This window comes from Acomys minous (genome assembly GCF_964271855.1).
Source record: "Acomys minous genome assembly, chromosome: 2".
NCBI classification, from domain to species: domain Eukaryota; kingdom Metazoa; phylum Chordata; class Mammalia; order Rodentia; family Muridae; genus Acomys; species Acomys minous.
In genome coordinates this window covers 51,447,414-51,467,891 of record NC_140484.1, presented here as the reverse complement: position 1 = coordinate 51,467,891, position 20,478 = coordinate 51,447,414, and the positions used below count along the sequence as shown (strand labels likewise).

The window sequence follows — 20,478 nt, the reverse complement described above, 5'->3', positions numbered from 1 at the left end:
TTGAGGCCAGAAATTCTTTCTAAAAACAGGAGGTAGCCAGGCGGTGATGGCACACGCCTTTAGTCCCAGCACTCAGGAGGCAGATGCAAGTGGATCCCTGAGTTCAAAGACAGCCAGAGCTACACAGAGAAACCATATCTCCAAAAAATGAGCAACACACACACACACACACACACACACACACACACACACACACACACACCAAACCACACTTGCTTCTCTTGCAGAGGATCCAGTTTCAATTCCCAGCACCCACGTAGCAGCTCACAATCATCTGTAGTAGCAGGAGTTCAGGAGATCCAATGCCCTCTTTTGGCCTCTGAAAGTATGGGAGTAAAGTTAGAGAGAGTGCACAAACATACACGCACACACAACAAATAAAAACAAACAAATATAGCAAAGCATGGTGCTACATGCCTTTAATCCCAGCACTTGGGATGCAGAGGTAGGTAGATACGTGCAAGTTCAAGACCAGCCAAGGCTACATAATCAGACCTTGTTTCAAAATAATTTTGTTTGTTTGTTTGTTTGTTTCAAGGCAGGGTTTCTGATGTAATAGCTTTAGAAGTCCTGGAATTCACTCTATAGACCAGGCTGGCCTCAAACTCATAGAAATCCGTGTGCTTCTGCCTCCTGAGTGCTGTGATTAAAGGCATGTAACTCTATGCCCAGTTCTCAAATTTAAAAAAAATCTTTAATTAAAAAATACTTTATGGGGGCTGGAGAGATGGCTCAGAGGTTAAGAGCACTGGCTGTTCTTCCAGAGGTCCTGAGTTCAATTCCCAGCAACCATATGGTGGCTCACAATCATCTGTAATGAGATCTGGTGCCCTCTTCTGGTCTGCAGGTGCATATGCAGGCAGAGCACTGTATAGCTAATAATAAATAAATCTATTTTTAAAAACATTTTATGGGGCTGGAGAGATGGCTCAGAGGTTAAGAGGTAAAGAGCACTGGCTCTTCTTCCAAAGGTCCTGAGTTCAATTCCCAGCAACCACATGGTGGCTCATAACCATCTATAATGAGATCTGGTGCCCTCTTCTGGCCTGCTGGCTCCATGCAGGCAGAATACTGTATAAATAATAAATAAAATAATTTTAAATATTAAATTAAATATTTTATGTATATTAGTGTTTCATTTGCAACTATGTCTGTGCACCACATGCATGCAGTGCCCACAGAGGCCAGAAAAGGGCATCAGATCTCTGGAATTAAAGTTAAGGAGAGGTGTGAGTTGCTGAGTGGATGCTGGGAATTGAAGCCCAGTTCTTTGGAAAAGCAGCCATTGATCCTCAAAAGAGTAACAATGCTCTTAACTCCTGACCCAGATATTCATCCCCTAAAAGAAGTATTTCTTTTTGTTTGTTTTTTTTGTTTTTCTTTGGGTTTTGTTTTGTTTTGTTTTGTTTTGTTTTGCGAGACAGGGTCTCCTGTGTAGCCTTGGCTGTCCTGGACTCACTTTGTAGACCCAGGCTGGCCTCAAACTCACAGCGATCCGATCCACCTCCCTCTGCCTCCTGAGTGCTGGGATTAAAGGTGTGCACCACTAAATCCGCCTTTGTTTTTCTTTTTTATTTATTTATTTATTTTGGCTTTTTTGAGACAGGGTTTCTCTGTGTAGCCGTGGCTTCCCTGGATTCGCTTTGTAGTCCAGGCTGGTCTTGAACTCACAGTAATCCACCTGCCTCTGCCTCTCGAGTGCTGGGATTAAAGGCATGCACCACCGCCCGGCTTTATTTGTTATCTATACAGTATTCTGTCCATATGTATGCCTGCCGGCCACAAGAAGGCACCAGATCTCATACAGATGGTTGTGAGCCACCATGTGCTTGTTGGGAACGGAACTTGGGACCTTTGGAAGACAGACAGTGCTCTTAACCTCTGAGCCATCTCTCTAGCCCTGTTTTTTGTTTTTCAAGACAGGTTTACTCTGTATAACAGGCCTGGCTGTCTTGGAACTCTCTTTGTAGACCAGGCTGGCCTCAAATTCACAGCAATCCACCCGCCACTGCCTCCAGAGTGCTGGAATTAAAGCCGTGCACCACCACGCCCGGCTTGCCTCAGGTGCCTTTTGAGGATCCATGGTTGTCTGAGATTTGCCCTCCATACGGCTTCTGCTCCAGGGTTCTCTTCAGTTCGCCTCAGCATCCTCAGTGGTGATAAGGCCTTCCTTCTGTTATAAGTCTGCAAGGAAAAGGTTTCTTTTCCAGACCATTCCTCCATCCACCTGAAACGTGCCAGCTGCTTCTTGCTGAGGCCCTGAGAGCCTAAGGAGTCTGACCGTGATCACGTCTGTGGGCTGTCATGGCCAGATGATCTAAGTCAGTGTTCCGTCTTGTCCCCGAGTCCCTGCAGCAGCCCAGGACAAGGGTTGTCTCCACTCACTCACACTCCCAGCAACATTACGCACCACTGGTTCATACACTCCTTCTAGAAGATTCGTTTTGGCTTTTCTACAGCAAGCTCCTTTTATGTCCTTCGGATGCCTCTCCTGGGTCTTCGGATGACTCTATCTCCTCCCTGGTGTGCAGGAACGGTGATTGGCCTGTTTCCTCTGGGCCCTTTTCTCATACCGACCGACCGAGTCACCCTTTCCCACAGTGTAACTGTTCCCTGTGTGCTGAGGACTGAGTCTGTGTCCCCAGTGTGTCACGGGCCCTGGCTGTTCTACTTAGAAGACCTCCCATCCAGCCTGAGGATGAGGCCAAACCTCATTCCCCTGCCTCTCCAGCTTCCCCCCACTTCACAGCGTCGCTACATTCCACAGTCCGAGTCCAAGCAGCCACGTCCCTCCCAGAGGTGCCGTGGTGGGTAGCCCCCCATCTGCCCTGATAGAGTGCCCGCTGATCCCAAATTCCTCACTGTGACCTACGTACCTGCTCCTGGATACCCAGCTGCACTGCCCTCTCCCCTTCCCTCCCTCCCTGTTGCTCCCCTGGCCTTTCCTCAGACTTGGAAAGGATACACACACACACACACACACACACACACACACACACACACACACGCACACACTCTTTCCTCTGCATGACCCTTTGTAGTCTCCTTTTCACCCTCCTCAGCTTCCCAGCATCTCTGCAAGGCTCCCCTCAGTAACGCCCTCCAGTGTCTGATGGAAAAGCTTCTTTCAAAGAGGAATCCTTGGAGCTGGAGAGATGGCTCAGTGGTTAAGAGGCTGTTCCAGAGGTCCTGAGTTCAATTCCCGGCAGCCATATGGTGGCTCACAACCATCTGTAATGTGATTTAATGCCCCTTTCTGACATGCAGGTGTATGTGAAAATAGAGCACTCATATTAAGAAAGAGGAAGCCTGAGCTGGGGCAGTGGTGGTGCAAGCTTGTATGTAATCCCAGCACTCAGGAGGCAGAGGTAGGTGAATCTTTATAAGTTTGAGGCCAGCCTGTCCCACAAAAAGAGTTTGGGATAGCCTCAAAACACTAAAAAAGCTATTAAAAAAAAAAGGAGAAAGAAGAAGCCCTGGACCCCGTAGGCCACCACTGAAAAAAAAAAAAAAAGGAGAAAGAGGAAGCCCTGGACCCCATAGGTCACCATTGGTTTTGCTCCGTTTCTCAGTTGGGTGACTAAATCTCATTTCATGAGCTAGAAATCTTAGGCTTGGAGAGATCAAGATTCCAAGCCTGAACAGTTCCACTGCGCTGTGTTCCAAGGTGAGCCTCCGCCTACTCTGGAGGCGGGGAGGGGTCGGGTCAGGTTCACACGAATGTGAAGGAAAAAATGAATATAAAATGTTCAGCACCACTCCTTCCTCACCGCCTGCCGCAGACTGTGACTAGAGCAGGAGGGAGGGGGCTCCCCCTCACAAGTCCTGCTGGACTCCTCTGGGGACACACAGAGGCCACCCGGTCCCAACACTGCAGCACTGGGCTGTACTGAACAGGACCTCAGCAATTCAAGCCGAGTTCATCAAATGGCCTCCCTCAGTCCCTCTGAGTCTACCCAAATAAACTCAGCCTCAAGTAAAAACCATTAGCTCTTCGGAGAGGTGTGCCTAAAGCTAAGCCCAAGGCTCTCTTCCCATTAGCTTTCCACGCCGTGGGCTCCCCCCACGAGAGGGTTATAGCATGAAGCTGACATGGAGAGGTCCTGGGTCCTGACCCTGGTCACCCCTAGACCTACTAAGTTCTTTGAGTCGGACAATGGATCGGATCTTGAGGGTCCTCCTCCCCCCCCCGCCCCCCCAGCTTGCTCTCATCCTATGGTCCAGAGCCAGGACACCACAGCCTCCCTTTCAGACGACTAGTGAGTAAGCCTAGCTCCCTCTCCAGCCATAAGCAAATTCAAGACCCCTCCCCAGCCCCTGCCAACCCTTACCCCAGGGCCCTGCTGTGCTCCTCCCCAGCCCCCTGAGCACTCAAGTAGCGCTCCCCTTCTCCGGCTGTTAGCCTGGGAAGGGGGCCAGGCCCTGAGCTCAGACCTTGGCGATTCCAGAGTGTCTGAGGCCCAGAGCCAGCACCGCCAGCCAGGCCAGACGACGGGGAAGGGGGGAGGTGGCAGGGTGGGCACCAGGAAGCCCTCTAAAAGGGGGGGCTGGCAGGGAAGTTAGGTCTCTAACTCTGTCCTTTCTGCTGTGCTTCCGGACCCTCCAGGCCTCTTCTGGGACCTCAGTGAACCTTGGCCAGAAAGGGCCCTTGCTTAAAATCCTTTCCTTTGAGAGAAGACAGGATTAAGGAGCCATGACTTTGGGGCTTAAAAGACCTCTAAATATACAAAGGCCAATGGGCAAAAGTTAACAGGCCTCTGGTCCTCCAAAGCAAGACCCATCTGCCTCGGTTTCCCCGTTTTGATTGGATAGGAAAGTAGCTCGGCGGGGAGGTGTGCTCAGGCCTCTGCACCCCCGCCCCGAGGAATCTGGCGGGACAGGCCCGCGAGTCCCAGGTGAGGACTCTCTGGAAAGGACCCAGGTCGGTTCCTGCGCGGGGCGGGCACCTGGGGGGGACGAGCCCCACTTTAGCCCGCGCCCTCACTGTTGGACACCTTCGCTTCTCCGGGCAGCAGCGACGGCGCTTGAACCGGGGGGCTGGGAGGGGGGGGAAAGGGGAGAAAAAAAACCGTCTCCCTGGCCCGGGGCCAGCGTCCCAGCCCCCCTCGCCGCCGGCGCGCTCCAGCCAGGGAAAACAACTGCTCACTTCTCCCTGCGTCCTCCCCGCGCGCTCCCTGCTTCCCGGCGGCCGCGGGAGAGGAGCCCGGCCAGGGGGAGGCGCGGAGCGGGCTGGCCGCCCGGCCTTCCTTTCCCCTCGCTCCTCCTCTCCGCCTCCACTTGCTCCGGCCTCCTTGCTCCGGCCTCAGTTCGGGGCCTGGCTGGGTTTCTCCCGGCCAGGGAAGTTTCTACGCTCTACCCGCAGTGCAGCTTCCATCCTCTCCCTCGCAGCAGGGATCCGGGCCGCTCCTGCTGTCCCCTCCTTGCCCTCGGCCTCGGCTTCTTGCCCCGCTCTGCCCTTTGCAGCCCTCTCCCGAGCTCCCAACACTCGATCCCCAGCCCGGGCTCGCCTCCCGATCCCCGAGGGTCGTGCGGCCTCGGATGCCCGGGCCCCGAGGGGCTGCCCGCGGCCTGGCCCCTGCGATGCGCGGGGCCGGGGCATCAGGGGTGCTGGCGCTGCTGCTGCTGGCGCTGCTGGGCCCGGGCGGCGGGGCCGAGGGGGGGCCGGCCGGCGAGCGGGGCACAGGCGGGGGCGGGGCGCTGGCCCGCGAGCGCTTCAAGGTGGTCTTTGCGCCGGTGATCTGCAAGCGGACCTGTTTGAAGGGCCAGTGTCGGGACAGCTGTCAGCAGGGCTCCAACATGACGCTCATCGGAGAGAACGGCCACAGCACGGACACGCTCACCGGTTCTGGCTTCCGCGTGGGTGAGGGCCCGGGGGGCTCTGGCTGGGGCCATAGGGAAGAACAGGCAACAGCACCAGGCAAAACCAGAGTAAAGCATTGGGCATAAGAGCTGGGGAGCTGGGGTACAGCGATCGCAGATCTGGGGGCCAAGGAGCTTGAGAGGCTGCAGTCCTTGAAAGCCAGGGTTGACGACAAACTGCGTGGAAGCCTGGATTTGAAAGTATTGGATAAGGTTTGAGGCTTGGGCTGGGGTCCCGGAAGACATAGGCTTCCTGGGAGGCGCTCAGCTACAAGAGAGAGCATACAGGGAGTTGGGGAGATAAGTGCAGGGGTAGAAAGTCGGGGAGAAGAACTCTTTTAAAACTGTCTCAAGTTTGGCCTGGTGGAAGGAGACACCTGCGTTCTCAGGAAGGCGGAGCTATGCTTAGGACTGGGAGGCGCGCGGGGGGGGGGGGGGGCTTATTGACAAAATCTAAGGGGAAAGGCTTTGAGGCCTAAGGAGGGTGCTAAGTAGCGGCATGGGCCTGGGGGAGGGGTCATTTTGGGTCCTCAATCAGCTAGCCTGTTTCCTATATCACTCAGAAATTCCAAACATCTGAAAGTCCCTCAGAGCTATCTCCACCCCAAGTCTGAGGGCCTCCTGGTCAGCCTGGAGCCCACCCGCTCCTTAGCATCTCTTTAAAAGAGTAGGCCTGGGACTCAAAACTCCTCCCCCAGGGTCCTGTGGGCCAGGCAGGGGGGAGGTGCCCCAGCGGTAATTACCCTCCTGGACAGGGTAATTAGGCCGTGCCCAGGATGGCACCAGGAAAACAGCCCCTCTCACACTTTCTTACGTTCACTCAGAGCTACAGACCAAAGGAGTCCCACTCAGAGCTCTCAGGAGGGTGTGCTGTCTCTGTCTCCCTCTCCCTGTCCCTGTCCCCCCCCTCTCTCTTTCGTGTGTGTGTGTGTGTGTGTGTGTGTGTGTGTGTGTGATGCACAGGCTTTGGCATGGCATGCACGCTGTGGTTAGTTCGACTTCTGTGTGTCTCGGGTGTGTATCTACAGTCACCGTCTGGGAGTGTTTACACAGCCGGTATTTGTGTCAGAATCGGTCTGTGTGTGACAGGATGACAGTGCATGTGCTGGGTGTGTACCCAGCTTCTCAGGCCCCCTGTCTGGTCATCCTGTGCAGGCTGCGTCTCTGTCCATGCTGCCCACATCCCCCAGGCTCAGTGCCCAGGCCACAGTGGGAGGGTGTCACTGAGAGGTCACTCTCAGCACTATGGGTGACTCACTGGAAGGCAGGAAGGAGTGGATCCTGCCTCCCCTGGCCCGGGACACACCTCTATTGCCCCTGAGGCCTGGTTTTCAGAGAGTAGGCAGGACGGGTAGGGTTGGTCTGCGATGCTCTTAGCCCACCCTGAGGATCAGGGGTGCGTTAGGCTAGTACCCAGGAAAGCAGTACAGCCAACTTCCCTCCCCCAGAAAGTGGCGCAGCCTTGGACCAAGCAGGAGAGGAACTGGGGATGGAACTGAGGAACCCAGGACTAGAAGCACACATCCTTTCCTCATCCCCCTGAACCTGCTCTGGGACACGGAGCTGAGGACCACCAGGCGCTGCCCTCTAAAATGCCTTTTATAGTGGGAGAGGCAGATATGACTACAACCCAGGGAAATGCCAGCCAAGCCGGGCAGAGGGTGGAGAATGGGGAAACCTCCCTTCTGGAAGAGAAGCTGGGCCCAGAAGGTTCAGCTCTGGACATGCAGCAGCCGGCACGGACCCTGGACTATAAGAAAGGCTAGAGATAAGGCCATGAGATACTGGCACACTAGGAAGAGATGGGTAGACCCTGGGCCAGGGGTGTGCAGGGGAAGAACAGAAGGAGCTGGCCTAAAAGAAGGTTCTGGAGCATGGCCTCAAATGTTCAGTCAGGGAGTAGAACAGTAAGATGAGTGAAGAGGCGGGGTTATTTTTGCTACAACTTTGCCTGAGGTGTGTTCTCCCCGCCCCCCCCGCCCCCCCCCCGCCCCCACCCATGATGTGATTGTGGACAGATGAGAGAGTGGCAAACGCCTTGAGGAGGATCAAAGATGGGTTCGAGGACACTATAGGGGTTGTAACTGGGATGCTGGTGTCTGTTACCTGTGGCTTTAGCAGACAAGAACCCCCAGGGGTGAGTCCAGGTGGATAGGGGTGTTCGTATGCTGGGCCAATTGCTGCTGAGGTTAGACATGGCACGCTGTACTGGGGGTAGGTAGCAAGATGGAGAGAGGGGGGCAAGGATGAGCTAGGGGAGAAACCTGAGACTTGAACTAAAGGGAGAGCTTTAGCTGTCACCTCTTCGCACTCTGTACCACACCGAGCCAAGCATCTGTACAGACATTGCTCATTCAAGGGAACACGGGTGAGGCCCAGAAGCACGGGCAGCAGAAGTAAGATGCTCGGAGGCACAAGGGCATGTGGCCATGAGTCCATAGTCCGTCATGGAGAGAAAGGTGTTGGGGACCTACAGAAGGCTGTTTCCGTGTGAGTGACCGGTTATCGAAGTCCGCTTCCCAGTTAGGGCAGAGCCAGTGGATGGCAAGGAAGTCGGAACATTGAGCCAGGATGTAGGTGATGGACGGGCTGAAGAACAACCAGACCCTGACCCCTGTCTCCTCCCCAGTGGTGTGCCCTCTACCGTGCATGAACGGTGGCCAGTGCTCCTCTCGAAACCAGTGCCTGTGCCCCCCGGATTTCACGGGACGCTTCTGCCAGGTGCCTGCCGCAGGAACTGGAGCCGGCACCGGCAGTTCAGGTCCCGGACTGGCTCGGAGCGGGGCCATGTCCACAGGTCCGCTGCCGCCCCTTGCTCCAGAAAGCGAGTCCGTCGCTAGCAAACACGCCATTTATGCGGTGCAGGTGATCGCGGATCCTCCCGGGCAGGGGGAGGGACCCCCTGCACAACACGCAGCCTTCCTGGTGCCCCTGGGGCCAGGACAGATCTCAGCAGAAGGTACTAGGAGACGGGCAACCCAGGGGTGCTGAACTGGGAGGGCAGTAAGGGTGGCCAGATATGGGCACGGGCCAGGCCTTGGAGGAGCTCAGCGCCGCGACCCTCCAGGAGCGGGACAGCCCTGAGGCCACTGCGCCCCGCCCCCCCTCAGTGCAGGCTCCGCCCCCTGTGGTGAACGTGCGTGTCCATCACCCTCCTGAAGCTTCCGTTCAGGTGCACCGCATCGAGGGGCCGAATGCAGAGGGCCCAGCCTCCCTCCAGCACCTGCTGCCTCATCCCAAGCCCCCTCACCCGAGGCCACCCACCCAAAAGCCACTGGGCCGCTGCTTCCAGGACACACTGCCCAAGCAGCCCGTGAGTGAAACCACAACTCCAAAAGAACAGCCCTTCTATCTCAGGATCACCCTTGCTAACTCATCAGAACTGTACGAAATTGTGTGTCACAGATTGGGGCTGGAAAAAAAGGAAAAAAGCCTCAGGAGGGAGGCGAGTGGGGGCGGGGCACTCTGTGATTCGGCTCCGTATTCCTCCGTCTAGTGTGGCAGCAACCCCTTGCCTGGCCTCACCAAGCAGGAAGATTGCTGCGGGAGTATCGGTACCGCCTGGGGACAAAGCAAGTGCCACAAGTGCCCACAGCTCCAGTGTGAGTGCCTGGCTCCGTGCCGAATCCTCCCTTGGGTGAATGGGTTCCCTGGCTATCTTTCTGCCCGTCTCTGCCGTAGGAGTCTCCAACCCACTGCCCACCAAACCCTGTCTCTCCTCCTCTGCAGACCGTGTGTTACCACCGTGTCTGTCCTTTCTCTACAGATACAGGGGTACAGAAGCCAGGACCTGTGCGTGGGGAGGTGGGTGCTGACTGCCCCCAGGGCTACAAGCGGCTCAACAGCACCCACTGTCAGGGTAAGGTCAGCTGGAGAGTCTCTGGACAGTGTGGTGGGCCAGTGGTCATGGTGGGGGTGCGGGGGGGGGGCCCTAAGGTGGGAGAGTAGGGCTAAGGTAGAAGGCTGAATTGTGGAGCAGCTTGCTGGCACCTTATGGCCACAGCTACAAGGATCAAACTGTTTATCACAGACATCAACGAATGTGCGATGCCCGGCATGTGTCGCCATGGTGACTGCCTCAACAACCCTGGCTCTTATCGATGTGTCTGCCCACCCGGTCATAGCTTGGGCCCCTCACGCACACAGTGTATTGGTGAGACTTGGGGGCTCCTGGTCCTGGGAATTCACAACATTGGATGGATGGGAGGGTCAGAGGTCACAAGAAGTCAGGGCAGGTTAGGGGTTGATAGCAGAAAGTCTCAGCAGATGCAGTCAGTGATGAGTCACATGAAAGCTGAGGTTAGAGGTCACACAAGGTCAGGGGAGATCAGGGTCCTATACATCACTGGTTTGGTGAGAAGGACAAATGACATTTAGAGCAACTTGAATCGGGAGTCAGTGGTCATATGGGTTTCAGGGGGTCACATGAGGCCAGTGCCACATAGGCATTGAGTTGACAGAACCAGAGAAGTAGGGTCTGGAGCAACTGGGTGGAGGGACAGGGGCAGTGTTGAGGCACTGCCCTCCACTACCACCCCTGCAGCTGACAAACCAGAGGAGAAGAGCCTGTGTTTCCGCATAGTGAGCCCCGAACACCAGTGCCAGCACCCTCTGACCACACCCCTCAGCCGCCAGCTCTGCTGCTGCAGTGTGGGTAAAGCCTGGGGTGCGCGGTGCCAGCGCTGCCCAGCAGATGGTACAGGTAAGGCAGGGGCACGCAGGGGGCACGACGGAGGTTGGAGGTGAGCTGCGTACCTGTCCAGGGATTCACTTGCCGTGCCCACATCTTGACCACAGCAGCCTTCAAGGAGATCTGCCCGGCTGGGAAGGGGTACCATATCCTCACCTCCCACCAGACGCTCACCATCCAGGGCGAAAGTGACTTCTCTCTTTTCCTGCACCCTGACGGGCCACCCAAACCTCAACAGCTCCCTGAAAGCCCCAGCCGAGCACCACCACCTGAGGACACAGAGGAAGAGAGAGGTCTGACTTACTTCATAACCTCCCTATCCACAGATGAGACTATCTTTTTCAGACTAACCTTTTCAGACATTAAGTCTAACCTTTTCAGGCAGTGGTTCTCAACCTGTGGGTTGTGACCCATGTAGGGGAGGGTCACATTCACCTCAGACATCCTATATATCAGATCTTTACCTCAAGATTCATAACAGTAACAAAATTAGTTATGAAGTAACAATGAAATCGTTTTATGGTTGGGGGGGTCACCACAAACGTCAGAAACTGTATTAAAGGGTTACAGCATCAGGAAGGTTGAGAATCACTGCTCTAAAAGTACACAAGTCCTCAGCCCAAACCACAGATGCCCGCCGCCCCCCCCCCCCGCCCCCGCCTTAGTCTCTCACCCTCACCCTACAGCTGACGTTAATCTAGCACCTCCTAGGCCAGCAGTGGACAAACCTAGCTCAACCACTGCTCACTAGACCACAGCAACTAAACAACCATACCCGATCTCAGGGTCTAAGTTTTGACCCTTGACACAAAGGCATGGCTTTTGAACTCTCAGAGAGTTCTCTCCCAAGCCATTAACGCCCTAGCCTTGACCTTGACCTCCCACCCTGACATTTAATGTTTCACCTTTGTTGTAGGAGTGACCATGGACCCAGTGAGTATGGGAGCCCAGGTAGAGGGGCGGGGAGCCGAGGGAGCCAAGGAGGGCTTATAGCACTATCAACCACAGCCAGTGAGTGAGGAGCGACCCGTGCAGCAGAGCCGTCCCATTGCCACCACCTCACCTGCCCGGCCTTACCCAGGTGAGCTAGGTCCCTCACTGGGAAGTGAGCAGGGGCGGGGAGAGGGGTGCTACAGTGAGCAGTGAGTGCTGAGTGGCAGCTAAAGCCCCCCCACCCCCGCTTCTGCCTGCAGAGCTGATTTCTCGGCCCTCCCCACCGACCTATCACCGGTTCCTGCCTGACTTGCCCCCATCCCGTAGCGCAGTGGAAATGGCCCCCACTCAGGTCACAGGTAAGGCCTGCCCGCAGGGCCACATTCTGCCCAGGCTACACATAGTTTCCCTCCCTCACCACTCACAGGCTAGCACTTGGCCAGAGCCCGGAAGCTCCAGTAAGCAGCAGATGCGTCTCCTTGGCCTTCCGGTGGGCCTGCTAGTGTGATGACAAGCTCAATCTGAGAGCACTCATTGGCCAACGGGTGTTTACTGAGCACCTACTGTGTACCTCCCAAATAACACCCCCTCCCACCACAGCAAACAGATGAAGCCAGGTGTCCTGGCTCACGCCTATCATCTCAGTACTCAGAGAGTGAAGGCCGAGGGTTGCCTAGAGTTGAAGGGTCAGCCTGGGCTGTGGTATGAGGCTCACAAAGTAGATAGGTCATTAAAGTCCAGCATGTCTCATTAATGCTATGGAAAGTCAGAAAGGATAGGAAGTCCGTGGGCTGTGACAGTAGGTAGCAATGGGAGGGTGTGGTGTGTGTGTGTGTGTGTATGTGTGTGTAGCATTTTAAAGATTGCTAGACATTCAAGAGGTAGGGGAGGGGCATGCAGATGTAGAGAAAGAACATTCCAGGGACGTTAAGTCTGGGCAAAGGTGTGGAGAAGTATGAATCATTGGTGGAGGAGGGGGAAACCACGGGAACCAGGGGAAAGCCAGTTCATGGAGCCGCCGTAACAGGCTTGACTCTGGTGCCAAAGGCTATGAGAAGCATCTGCACGGGCCGGGCATGGTAATCATTGCCAACGCAGGCCGAGCCTCTGTCTGCCGGGCTCGAAGTCAAGAGCATCACAAATGGAACAGCATTTCACTTTCTCATACTCTCAAGGGGGAAAAAAATGCTCACCTCATTTTCCAGGTGGAAAAAGCTCAGGTTCAAAGAGGCTTAACACCGGGCGTGGTGGCGCACGCCTTTAATCCCAGCACTCGGGAGGCAGAGGCAGGCAGATCGCTGTGAGTTCGAGGCCAGTCTCGTCTAGGACAGCCAAGGCTACACAGAGAAACCCAGCCTCAAAAAAACAAAAACAAAAACAAAAACAAAACAACAACAAAAAAAAAACCAAAGAGGCTTAACAACTGGTCTCAGGACCCAGTGAAGCCAGATCACGTCTATGTCATACGGAGTCCAAAGCCACAGTCATTGAACTTGACTGAAACCCTGAGCCTACATGAGCTCCTGAGATGAGGGATCAGGTGGAAAGTGACTGCCCCTGGGAATCATGGGAATGTGAAGGACACGGCACCTGGGAAGGGAGCAAGGAACCAGGCTGAGAGCGGCCTATAGAAGCCCACTGCTCAGGTGTCATTTGGCAGAGCTAAGTTTAGCATCACCCTGGCCTTTGTGGAAAAGGTGGGAACCAAAAGGGCAGATGAGGACTAGGACTTAGTGAATAAGAGGAAAGGAGAAGCTGTCCATCTGACTATGCGGACACGGTTCCGGCACAAGTCGGCTTCCCAGGGACTGACTGGTATCTGCCTCGGGAGGGGAGCTAACCGACCATGGAACGTGGAGGGCCCAAGGAGTGTGGAAGCCACTGGCTAGAAGATATTAATAAACCCGAGACTACACGGTTTAAACTGTTGAGGTGACTGGGGAGAATGTTGTCGCAGAGACTCTTGGGATAGGGAGCTTAGCCGATATGGTTTGATTAGAGGTGACAGGGGCCAGGCTCCTGGAATTCTTTGTGGGGATAGGATGGAAGCAACAAAGGTGGCAGGGATGGCAAGAACTCGAGAGTTGTATGCGGAGACTCTCCGGAACAAAGGCATTAGCACGACTTGAGATAATGTTTAAGAACTCCTAGGACTCAAATACCAGTGTACAAGAGCAAGGGATCACTACGTGACCAAGCTCTCCCAAGCAGTAAGGCTGGCATCATGTCAGCATCTGGCCCTTCCATGTGGCAGAGAGCAGTACTCCCTGATCATCCCCTTGACCTGATCCCCCACCCACCCCGCTCCCCATGCCACAGAGACCGATGAGTGCCGATTGAACCAGAATATCTGTGGCCACGGACAGTGTGTGCCCGGCCCCTCGGATTACTCCTGCCACTGCAACCCGGGCTACCGGTCACATCCCCAGCACCGCTACTGCGTTGGTGAGCAGTCGGGGTTAGGAGCGGGAACTGGGTGAAGGTGGTAGGAGGAAGAGGAAAGCGGGAAGCCCAGGGGTGGCTGCGGCTTACAACATGCCCTCCATGGCTCCTGGCTTGCCGGTCCTTCCAGACGTAAATGAGTGTGAGGCTGAGCCCTGTGGCCCAGGGAGAGGCATCTGCATGAACACTGGGGGCTCCTACAATTGTCACTGCAACAGAGGCTACCGTCTCCACGTGGGTGCCGGAGGACGCTCGTGCGTGGGTGAGTGACGCCAACCAGCCCCGGGCTACCCTGGGTATACTGGGTGGGACCGGCTCCCAACGCCCACCCCATGCTCTATGGTGCACGTCTGTCCTGTCTTCGCTCAGACCTGAACGAGTGCGCCAAGCCTCACCTGTGCGGCGATGGTGGCTTCTGTATCAACTTTCCTGGTCACTATAAATGCAACTGCTATCCTGGCTACCGGCTCAAAGCCTCCCGACCACCCGTGTGCGAAGGTGGGTTGCTCTTCCAGACGGAAGTGAGCGTCACTGCAGTCCCTCGGCTTAGGATGGGAGCGAGAAGACTGCACCCACCTCAGATCCTCTCAGTCTAGGGTCAGGGAAGCCCTAACCGGTCCATTTTGTTTGATTTGTGACGGAGGGAAGCCCTGTCGAACAGCCATGTTGTCCCCAGACCTGTCCTCTTCCTTTTCCCTTCCGTGCAGACATCGACGAGTGTCGCGACCCTAGCACCTGCCCCGATGGCAAATGTGAAAACAAACCTGGCAGCTTCAAGTGCATTGCCTGCCAGCCGGGCTACCGCAGCCAGGGGGGCGGGGCCTGCCGTGGTGAGGACCCATCTGGCTGCACGTGGGGGGTGGGCCTCCTGGGAGTAGAGCCCCGCCCCTAGCCCTGGGGAGAGGTGCCTTAGCCTAGCAGTTTGCAAGTAGGGCACAGCTTGATGCTAGGGGTCCTCCTCGCAGATGTCAACGAGTGCTCTGAGGGCACCCCCTGCTCTCCTGGATGGTGCGAGAACCTTCCCGGCTCCTTCCGTTGCACGTGTGCCCAGGGATACGAGCCTGCACCGGATGGCCGCAGTTGCGTGGGTGAGCTCCAGCATTGCCGGGCCGGTCAGAAGCTCTGTTCTCTCGTTAGAGAGGGTCACCCTGTAAAACCAGCTGTTGGTAGGGTTGCTGGCTCGCTGGGGCTTATGTTTTCAGCGACGCAGCTGGACCTTGGAGGGCAGATTTCTTATGTGTATGGGTATTTGGCCTGTACGCATGTATGAGCATCATGTACGTGTCTGGGCCCTTGGAAGCCAAAAAAAAAGGGGGGGGAGAACCAGATCTGGAACTGGAGTTACTGACCTCTGTGAACTCCCAAGCCCCAGCCATGTGTAAGAGCACTTATGACTCTGTGGGTGGTGCTGTTCATTTGGATTAGGGTCCCTAGGACTGGACCCCTTTAAAAGGGAAGATGCTGAGCCTGTTCCTGTTAGACAAGCCCAACAGGGTGGTCCATTTGGGCCTCTCAGGCAGAGATGCCAGTAGAAGCTGAGCAATGTAGGTTGGGAGTCTTGGACCAGACACGGCTCTCTGGGACTATCAGTTGTGGACTAGGGGGGCAGTGGAAAGTTGAGGTGCGCCTGCTTACCCAAGAAGGGAGAATTCCATAGGAGAGCATTTCGCAGAACCTTGTAGACACCGACACTAGGAGAGGCAGGGCGATGAAAGGCCATCGGGAGATGGGAGCAAAGACGCGGGAGAGATAACGGAAGGGGGCGGGGCTTTCAGAGCACCACGCAAGAAGCTGGGGGAACCAGAAGCAGGCTAAGAAGAGAGGGTACCTCTCTTTAGCACCAGACAGGGCTGAGGAATCCTGGGAGTACTTGCTTGGACACTCATGCACGTTTTTTGTGTGGAGCAGGGTGAAGGCCCCTCAGCCTCGGCTCTGTGCCCCTGACAAATGGACGGCAGTGGGGAAAAGGGGTACCGGAAGCCTAGGGCAGCCTGGGCCCTAACCTCCTTTCTGCCCTGCAGACACGGATGAGTGTGAGACCGGGAACATGTGCAACAACGGCGTCTGCACGAACACACCAGGATCCTTCCAGTGTCAGTGCCTCTCTGGCTACCATCTGTCAAGGGACCGGAGCCATTGTGAGGGTGAGGGACCCTAAAGCCTGGGCACTGGCCCACTCCTACCCACCCCAGGATCTCTTCTGCCCAGGTCCAGTCCCCATCTAGATCCCACTTGTGGTTTGGGGTGTGGGAGTGACCCAGAGTTCTTGGCGTAGGGAACCCTCCTCGTAACTCTAGGCTGTGATGGGGTCAAGCCATGAGAGTCTCTAAACCCGCATCTCCTGCAGACATCGATGAATGTGACTTCCCTGCGGCCTGCATCGGGGGTGACTGCATCAATACAAATGGTTCCTACAGATGTCTTTGTCCCCAGGGCCATCGGCTGGTGGGCGGCCGGAAGTGCCAAGGTATGAGGAGTTGGCTGAGCGCTGCTGAGCCGGTGTGGCTGGGCGGCGTAGTCTATCTGACACATTGTAGCCTTTGTGTAGCCTTTCTTTCCGTCCATTCTTTCCTCAATCCATCTAAGTCTCACACACCTCTCCAGTCCTTCTCTAACAAGGGCCGCCCTGGCAATGGCAGTATTCCTGGGTTGCTTACTACAGTTAAGCTCTGTTGGCTTTGTAGTTTTTGTTGTTGTTGATATTTTTACTCTATGTGTGTGTGCGCTTGCCTGAGTTATGTCTGTGCACTGCATGCATCCATGCCTGCCGAGGCTGGAAGAGAGTCACAGATGGTTGGGAGGGGACACGTGGGGGTGGGATCCTCTGGAAGAGCAGCCAGTGCTCCTAAAGGTGGAGCCACCTCTCCAGCGCCTCTGTTCAGCTCCTCACAGATAACAGTAGTCTGACCCACTAACTCACCCCCGTACGTTCACCACCACATGATACCCTGCACACCCCCATCTGCCAAGTGCTGTGCTAGGTGTTTCAGCAATGATCTGGGCCTCCTCTATTGGAGTGGGGTGCCAGATTCAGGGCAAAAGTGCCCAGAATTTCACTAAAGGGAGGTGACTGGGAACTGGGACTTGAAGCCTAAGGGGGTCTCTCAGCAGGGGGCTCTGGGTGGGACAGTGGGGGGTGTCTCTCAGCAGGGGCTTCAGGTAGGAGGGGTCTCAGCAGAGACCTCTGCATGTGAAAGAGTCCCTCTGCAGGGTGCTCTGGTTAATAAGGGTTCTCTTAGGCAGGGGCTCTGGGTGGGAAGAGGACTCTCAGCAGGGGCTCTGGGTGGGAGGGGGTCTCTCTGGGTAGGAGTCTACCTCAAAAATAGCTACGGCAAAGTTCCCGTGGTGTCTTTTAGAGAGCAGGAGACAATTCTACCCTGAGCAAAGTTTTGGGAGGAGTGAAAAGTGATTAGTTGCCAGGCGTGGTGGTGCACACGCACACCTTTAATCCCTGCACTCTGGAGGCAGAGGCAGGCAGATTTCTGTGAGTTCGAGACCAGCCTGGTCTACAAAAAGAGTCCAGGACAGCCAAGCCTACACAGAGAAACCCTGTCTCAAAAAAAAAAGAAAGAAAGAAAGAAAAGAGAAAGAAAGAAAGAAAGAAAAGAAAAAAGAAAAGTGATAAAAGTGATTAGTCAAGTCTGGTGACATGAGCTGGGTGTGGTGGCACACACCTGTAATCCCAGCACTCGGGAGACAGAGGCAGGTGGATCGCTGTGAGTTTGAGGCCAGCCTGGTCTACAAAGGACAGCCAAGGCTGCACAGAGAAACCCTGTCTCGAAAAACAAAAACAAAAACAAAAACAAAAGGCTAGTGACATGTATGTGTCATCCCAGCTCTACATGAGGCTGAGGCAGGAGGGTATCACGTTAAATGCTAGTGTAGGAAACAGACGTTGTTTCAAGGAATAATAGGACAACTGTGATGAGACAGAATGAAGGTTCCAGATGGCAGCTGAGGGTCAGGAGCTCGCTCCATTGCCAGGAGGACCTATGGTTTTCAGGGCTGACAGCAGGGTCACAAACCTAACCACACAGACAGGCCCAGGGGGACTGTGTTGTGTGCACTTTGAAACCAAAGCAGAAACTCAGGTTTTGAGCCCGTGTCGTCGGGTCTTTGGGTGCATTCCAGGGAGAGAGGGGCTGGGTCTCTCCAAAACTGAGCTTGCTCTTGTGTCCTACTCTCCTCGCAACTCGCAGATATAGATGAGTGCAGCCAGGACCCAGGCCTGTGCCTGCCCCACGGGGCCTGCGAGAACCTCCAGGGCTCCTATGTCTGTGTGTGCGATGAAGGCTTCACACTCACCCAGGACCAGCACGGGTGTGAGGGTGAGTACCGTCCCTCCCCTCAGCCTGGTCACCCTTGGAGCTACAACTGATGCCACCCTTCTGAAGTCCTAGAACAGGAAGAAATCTTCTTGGCCTAGAAGTGGGTGGAGCTAGACCTTTCCCTGGGGGCGGGCGGGGCAAAGGGAGAGAGTGGATGCGGTTTTGCCTACAACAGAGCCAAAGCTACTATCTCCATGAACTCGAACTGTCACCCCCTTCCCAGAGGTGGAGCAGCCCCACCACAAGAAGGAGTGCTACCTTAACTTCGATGACACAGTGTTCTGCGACAGTGTATTGGCTACCAATGTCACCCAGCAGGAGTGCTGCTGCTCGCTGGGGGCTGGCTGGGGAGACCATTGCGAAATCTATCCTTGCCCAGTCTACAGCTCAGGTCAGAAGGATACGCCCACCCCTTCCCAGAGCTCCCGTTCGTTCATCGGGAAATCAAAGGGCTTCCCCTCTGGGTAGATAAGACGGGAAAAGTGGAGAAGCAGACATCTGGCAGGCACAAACTCAACCCCCCACGCCCCACCCCACCCCCTCGTCTCTCACTCTGCAGCTGAGTTTCACAGCCTCTGTCCTGACGGAAAGGGTTACACGCAGGACAACAACATTGTGAATTATGGCATTCCAGCCCACCGCGGTAAGCTCTGACCTGGCACCTGGCTGCTCCTCCCCATTATGGTTTGGCTTGGTTTAAGGGTGCTCGCTGGGTCTGCCACTCAGCTGAGTAAGCCCCGCCCCTTACCCCAGCTCAGTCCCAATAATCTGCCCTGGGTTCAATTTTTCCCCCGCCCATGAGTCCCAGCCAAAAGGCCCAAGCCTCCAAGTAAAGGAGAGGCTATTGGGCATTCACGCTTCCCTTGGTCACACAGACATCGACGAATGCATATTGTTCGGAGCAGAGATCTGCAAGGAGGGCAAGTGCGTGAACACGCAGCCCGGCTACGAATGCTACTGCAAGCAGGGCTTCTACTACGATGGCAACCTGTTGGAGTGCGTGGGTGAGCACAGACCGCTGCAAGTCGTGGCCCTGGGGAAGCAGCCACCCTCACCCAGGCCCGCTCCTGTCACTGTCCGTTCTTTCCACAGACGTGGATGAGTGCTTGGATGAGTCCAACTGCAGGAACGGAGTGTGTGAGAACACACGCGGCGGCTACCGCTGCGCCTGCACGCCGCCTGCAGAGTACAGCCCTGCGCAGCGTCAGTGTCTGAGCCCGGAGGAGATGGGTGAGACCCGGAGGATCAGCGTGGGGAGCAAGGAGGGACCAGAGCACAGGCTGAGCTGTGACTACAACCCCTACCCACCCTCGATGCCCCCATAGACATGGATGAATGTCAAGATCCGGCTCTTTGCCACTCTTGGCCGCTGCGTCACCTCACAGGGCTCCTACCACTGCAACTGTCACGTGCCCTGGGGGCGGGGAGGGGCGCCCCCTGGTCGCGACTGCCAGCTCCTCGAGAGCTGGGGTGGATGAGGGCGACATTTGTCCAAGGCCGATTTTGAGTACTGTCAGCATAGAGCCCCTGGGCCACAGGCAGCGGGTGGGATGAGACTGCAGTGGACAGTCCCTGACTTCCTCCTGCTAATGTGGGTCCCGTTCCACAGAGCACTCTCCAGAGCGACGCGAAGTGTGTTGGAGCCAGCGAGGAGAGGACGGCATGTGTATGGGGCCCCTGGCGGGGCCTGCCCTCACTTTTGATGACTGCTGCTGCCGCCAGGGCCGTGGCTGGGGCACCCAGTGCAGACCGTGCCTGCCGCGTGGCACCGGTGAGCTACCCCTGAGGGACTAGGGATAGGGACAGGGACTGGAGTACAGCAGTGTTACTGACTCTGTACTCACTTTCAGGGTCCCAGTGTCCTACTTCGCAGAGTGAAAGCAATTCTTTCTGGGACACAAGTCCCCTGCTACTGGGGAAGTCTCCGCGAGGTGAGGCCAAGGGAGCAGAGGTGTGGATCGGAGGCCATAGGTGGGAGGGCATGTTGATATCTGTATTCTTCTGGCCCATATAGACGAGGACAGCTCAGAGGAGGACTCAGATGAGTGCCGCTGTGTGAGCGGCCGCTGTGTGCTGAGGCCAGGCGGGGCAGTGTGCGAGTGTCCTGGCGGCTTTCAGCTGGATGCCTCCCGCGCCCGCTGTGTGGGTGAGCAAGGCGTTAGGGTCAGAAGGGCAGTCAGCAGGGATTGGGCAGCACCACAGTGGAACTTAACCTAAACCTGTCAC

General features: G+C 55.8%; 1 protein-coding gene across 2 annotated transcripts in view; it reads left to right on the top strand.

Annotated features, from left to right (window-relative positions):
- The first annotated feature begins 5,082 nt into the window (after positions 1-5,082).
- The window catches only part of LTBP3 (latent transforming growth factor beta binding protein 3), a 15,999-nt gene continuing 603 nt past the window's right edge, over positions 5,083-20,478 (top strand). Inside the window, exons 1-26 of one of the 2 annotated variants that reach the window (XM_084800569.1) lie at positions 5,083-5,860; positions 8,489-8,818; positions 9,021-9,172; positions 9,356-9,461; positions 9,626-9,718; positions 9,890-10,012; positions 10,403-10,561; positions 10,657-10,842; positions 11,466-11,482; positions 11,558-11,630; positions 11,743-11,841; positions 13,802-13,927; positions 14,055-14,186; positions 14,294-14,422; positions 14,632-14,754; positions 14,890-15,012; positions 15,946-16,068; positions 16,272-16,391; positions 18,124-18,252; positions 18,476-18,643; positions 18,812-18,895; positions 19,128-19,256; positions 19,345-19,482; positions 19,862-20,023; positions 20,103-20,183; positions 20,267-20,398. In XM_084800569.1, coding sequence (XP_084656695.1) covers positions 5,539-5,860; positions 8,489-8,818; positions 9,021-9,172; positions 9,356-9,461; positions 9,626-9,718; positions 9,890-10,012; positions 10,403-10,561; positions 10,657-10,842; positions 11,466-11,482; positions 11,558-11,630; positions 11,743-11,841; positions 13,802-13,927; positions 14,055-14,186; positions 14,294-14,422; positions 14,632-14,754; positions 14,890-15,012; positions 15,946-16,068; positions 16,272-16,391; positions 18,124-18,252; positions 18,476-18,643; positions 18,812-18,895; positions 19,128-19,256; positions 19,345-19,482; positions 19,862-20,023; positions 20,103-20,183; positions 20,267-20,398 — 3,559 coding nt within the window. In that variant the 5' untranslated portion in view covers positions 5,083-5,538. Of the gene's footprint in view, positions 5,861-8,488; positions 8,819-8,969; positions 9,173-9,355; positions 9,462-9,625; positions 9,719-9,889; positions 10,013-10,402; positions 10,562-10,656; positions 10,843-11,465; positions 11,483-11,557; positions 11,631-11,742; positions 11,842-13,801; positions 13,928-14,054; positions 14,187-14,293; positions 14,423-14,631; positions 14,755-14,889; positions 15,013-15,945; positions 16,069-16,271; positions 16,392-18,123; positions 18,253-18,475; positions 18,644-18,811; positions 18,896-19,127; positions 19,257-19,344; positions 19,483-19,861; positions 20,024-20,102; positions 20,184-20,266; positions 20,399-20,478 lie in introns of both variants that reach the window. The other variant, XM_084800568.1, reaches the window with a different exon arrangement.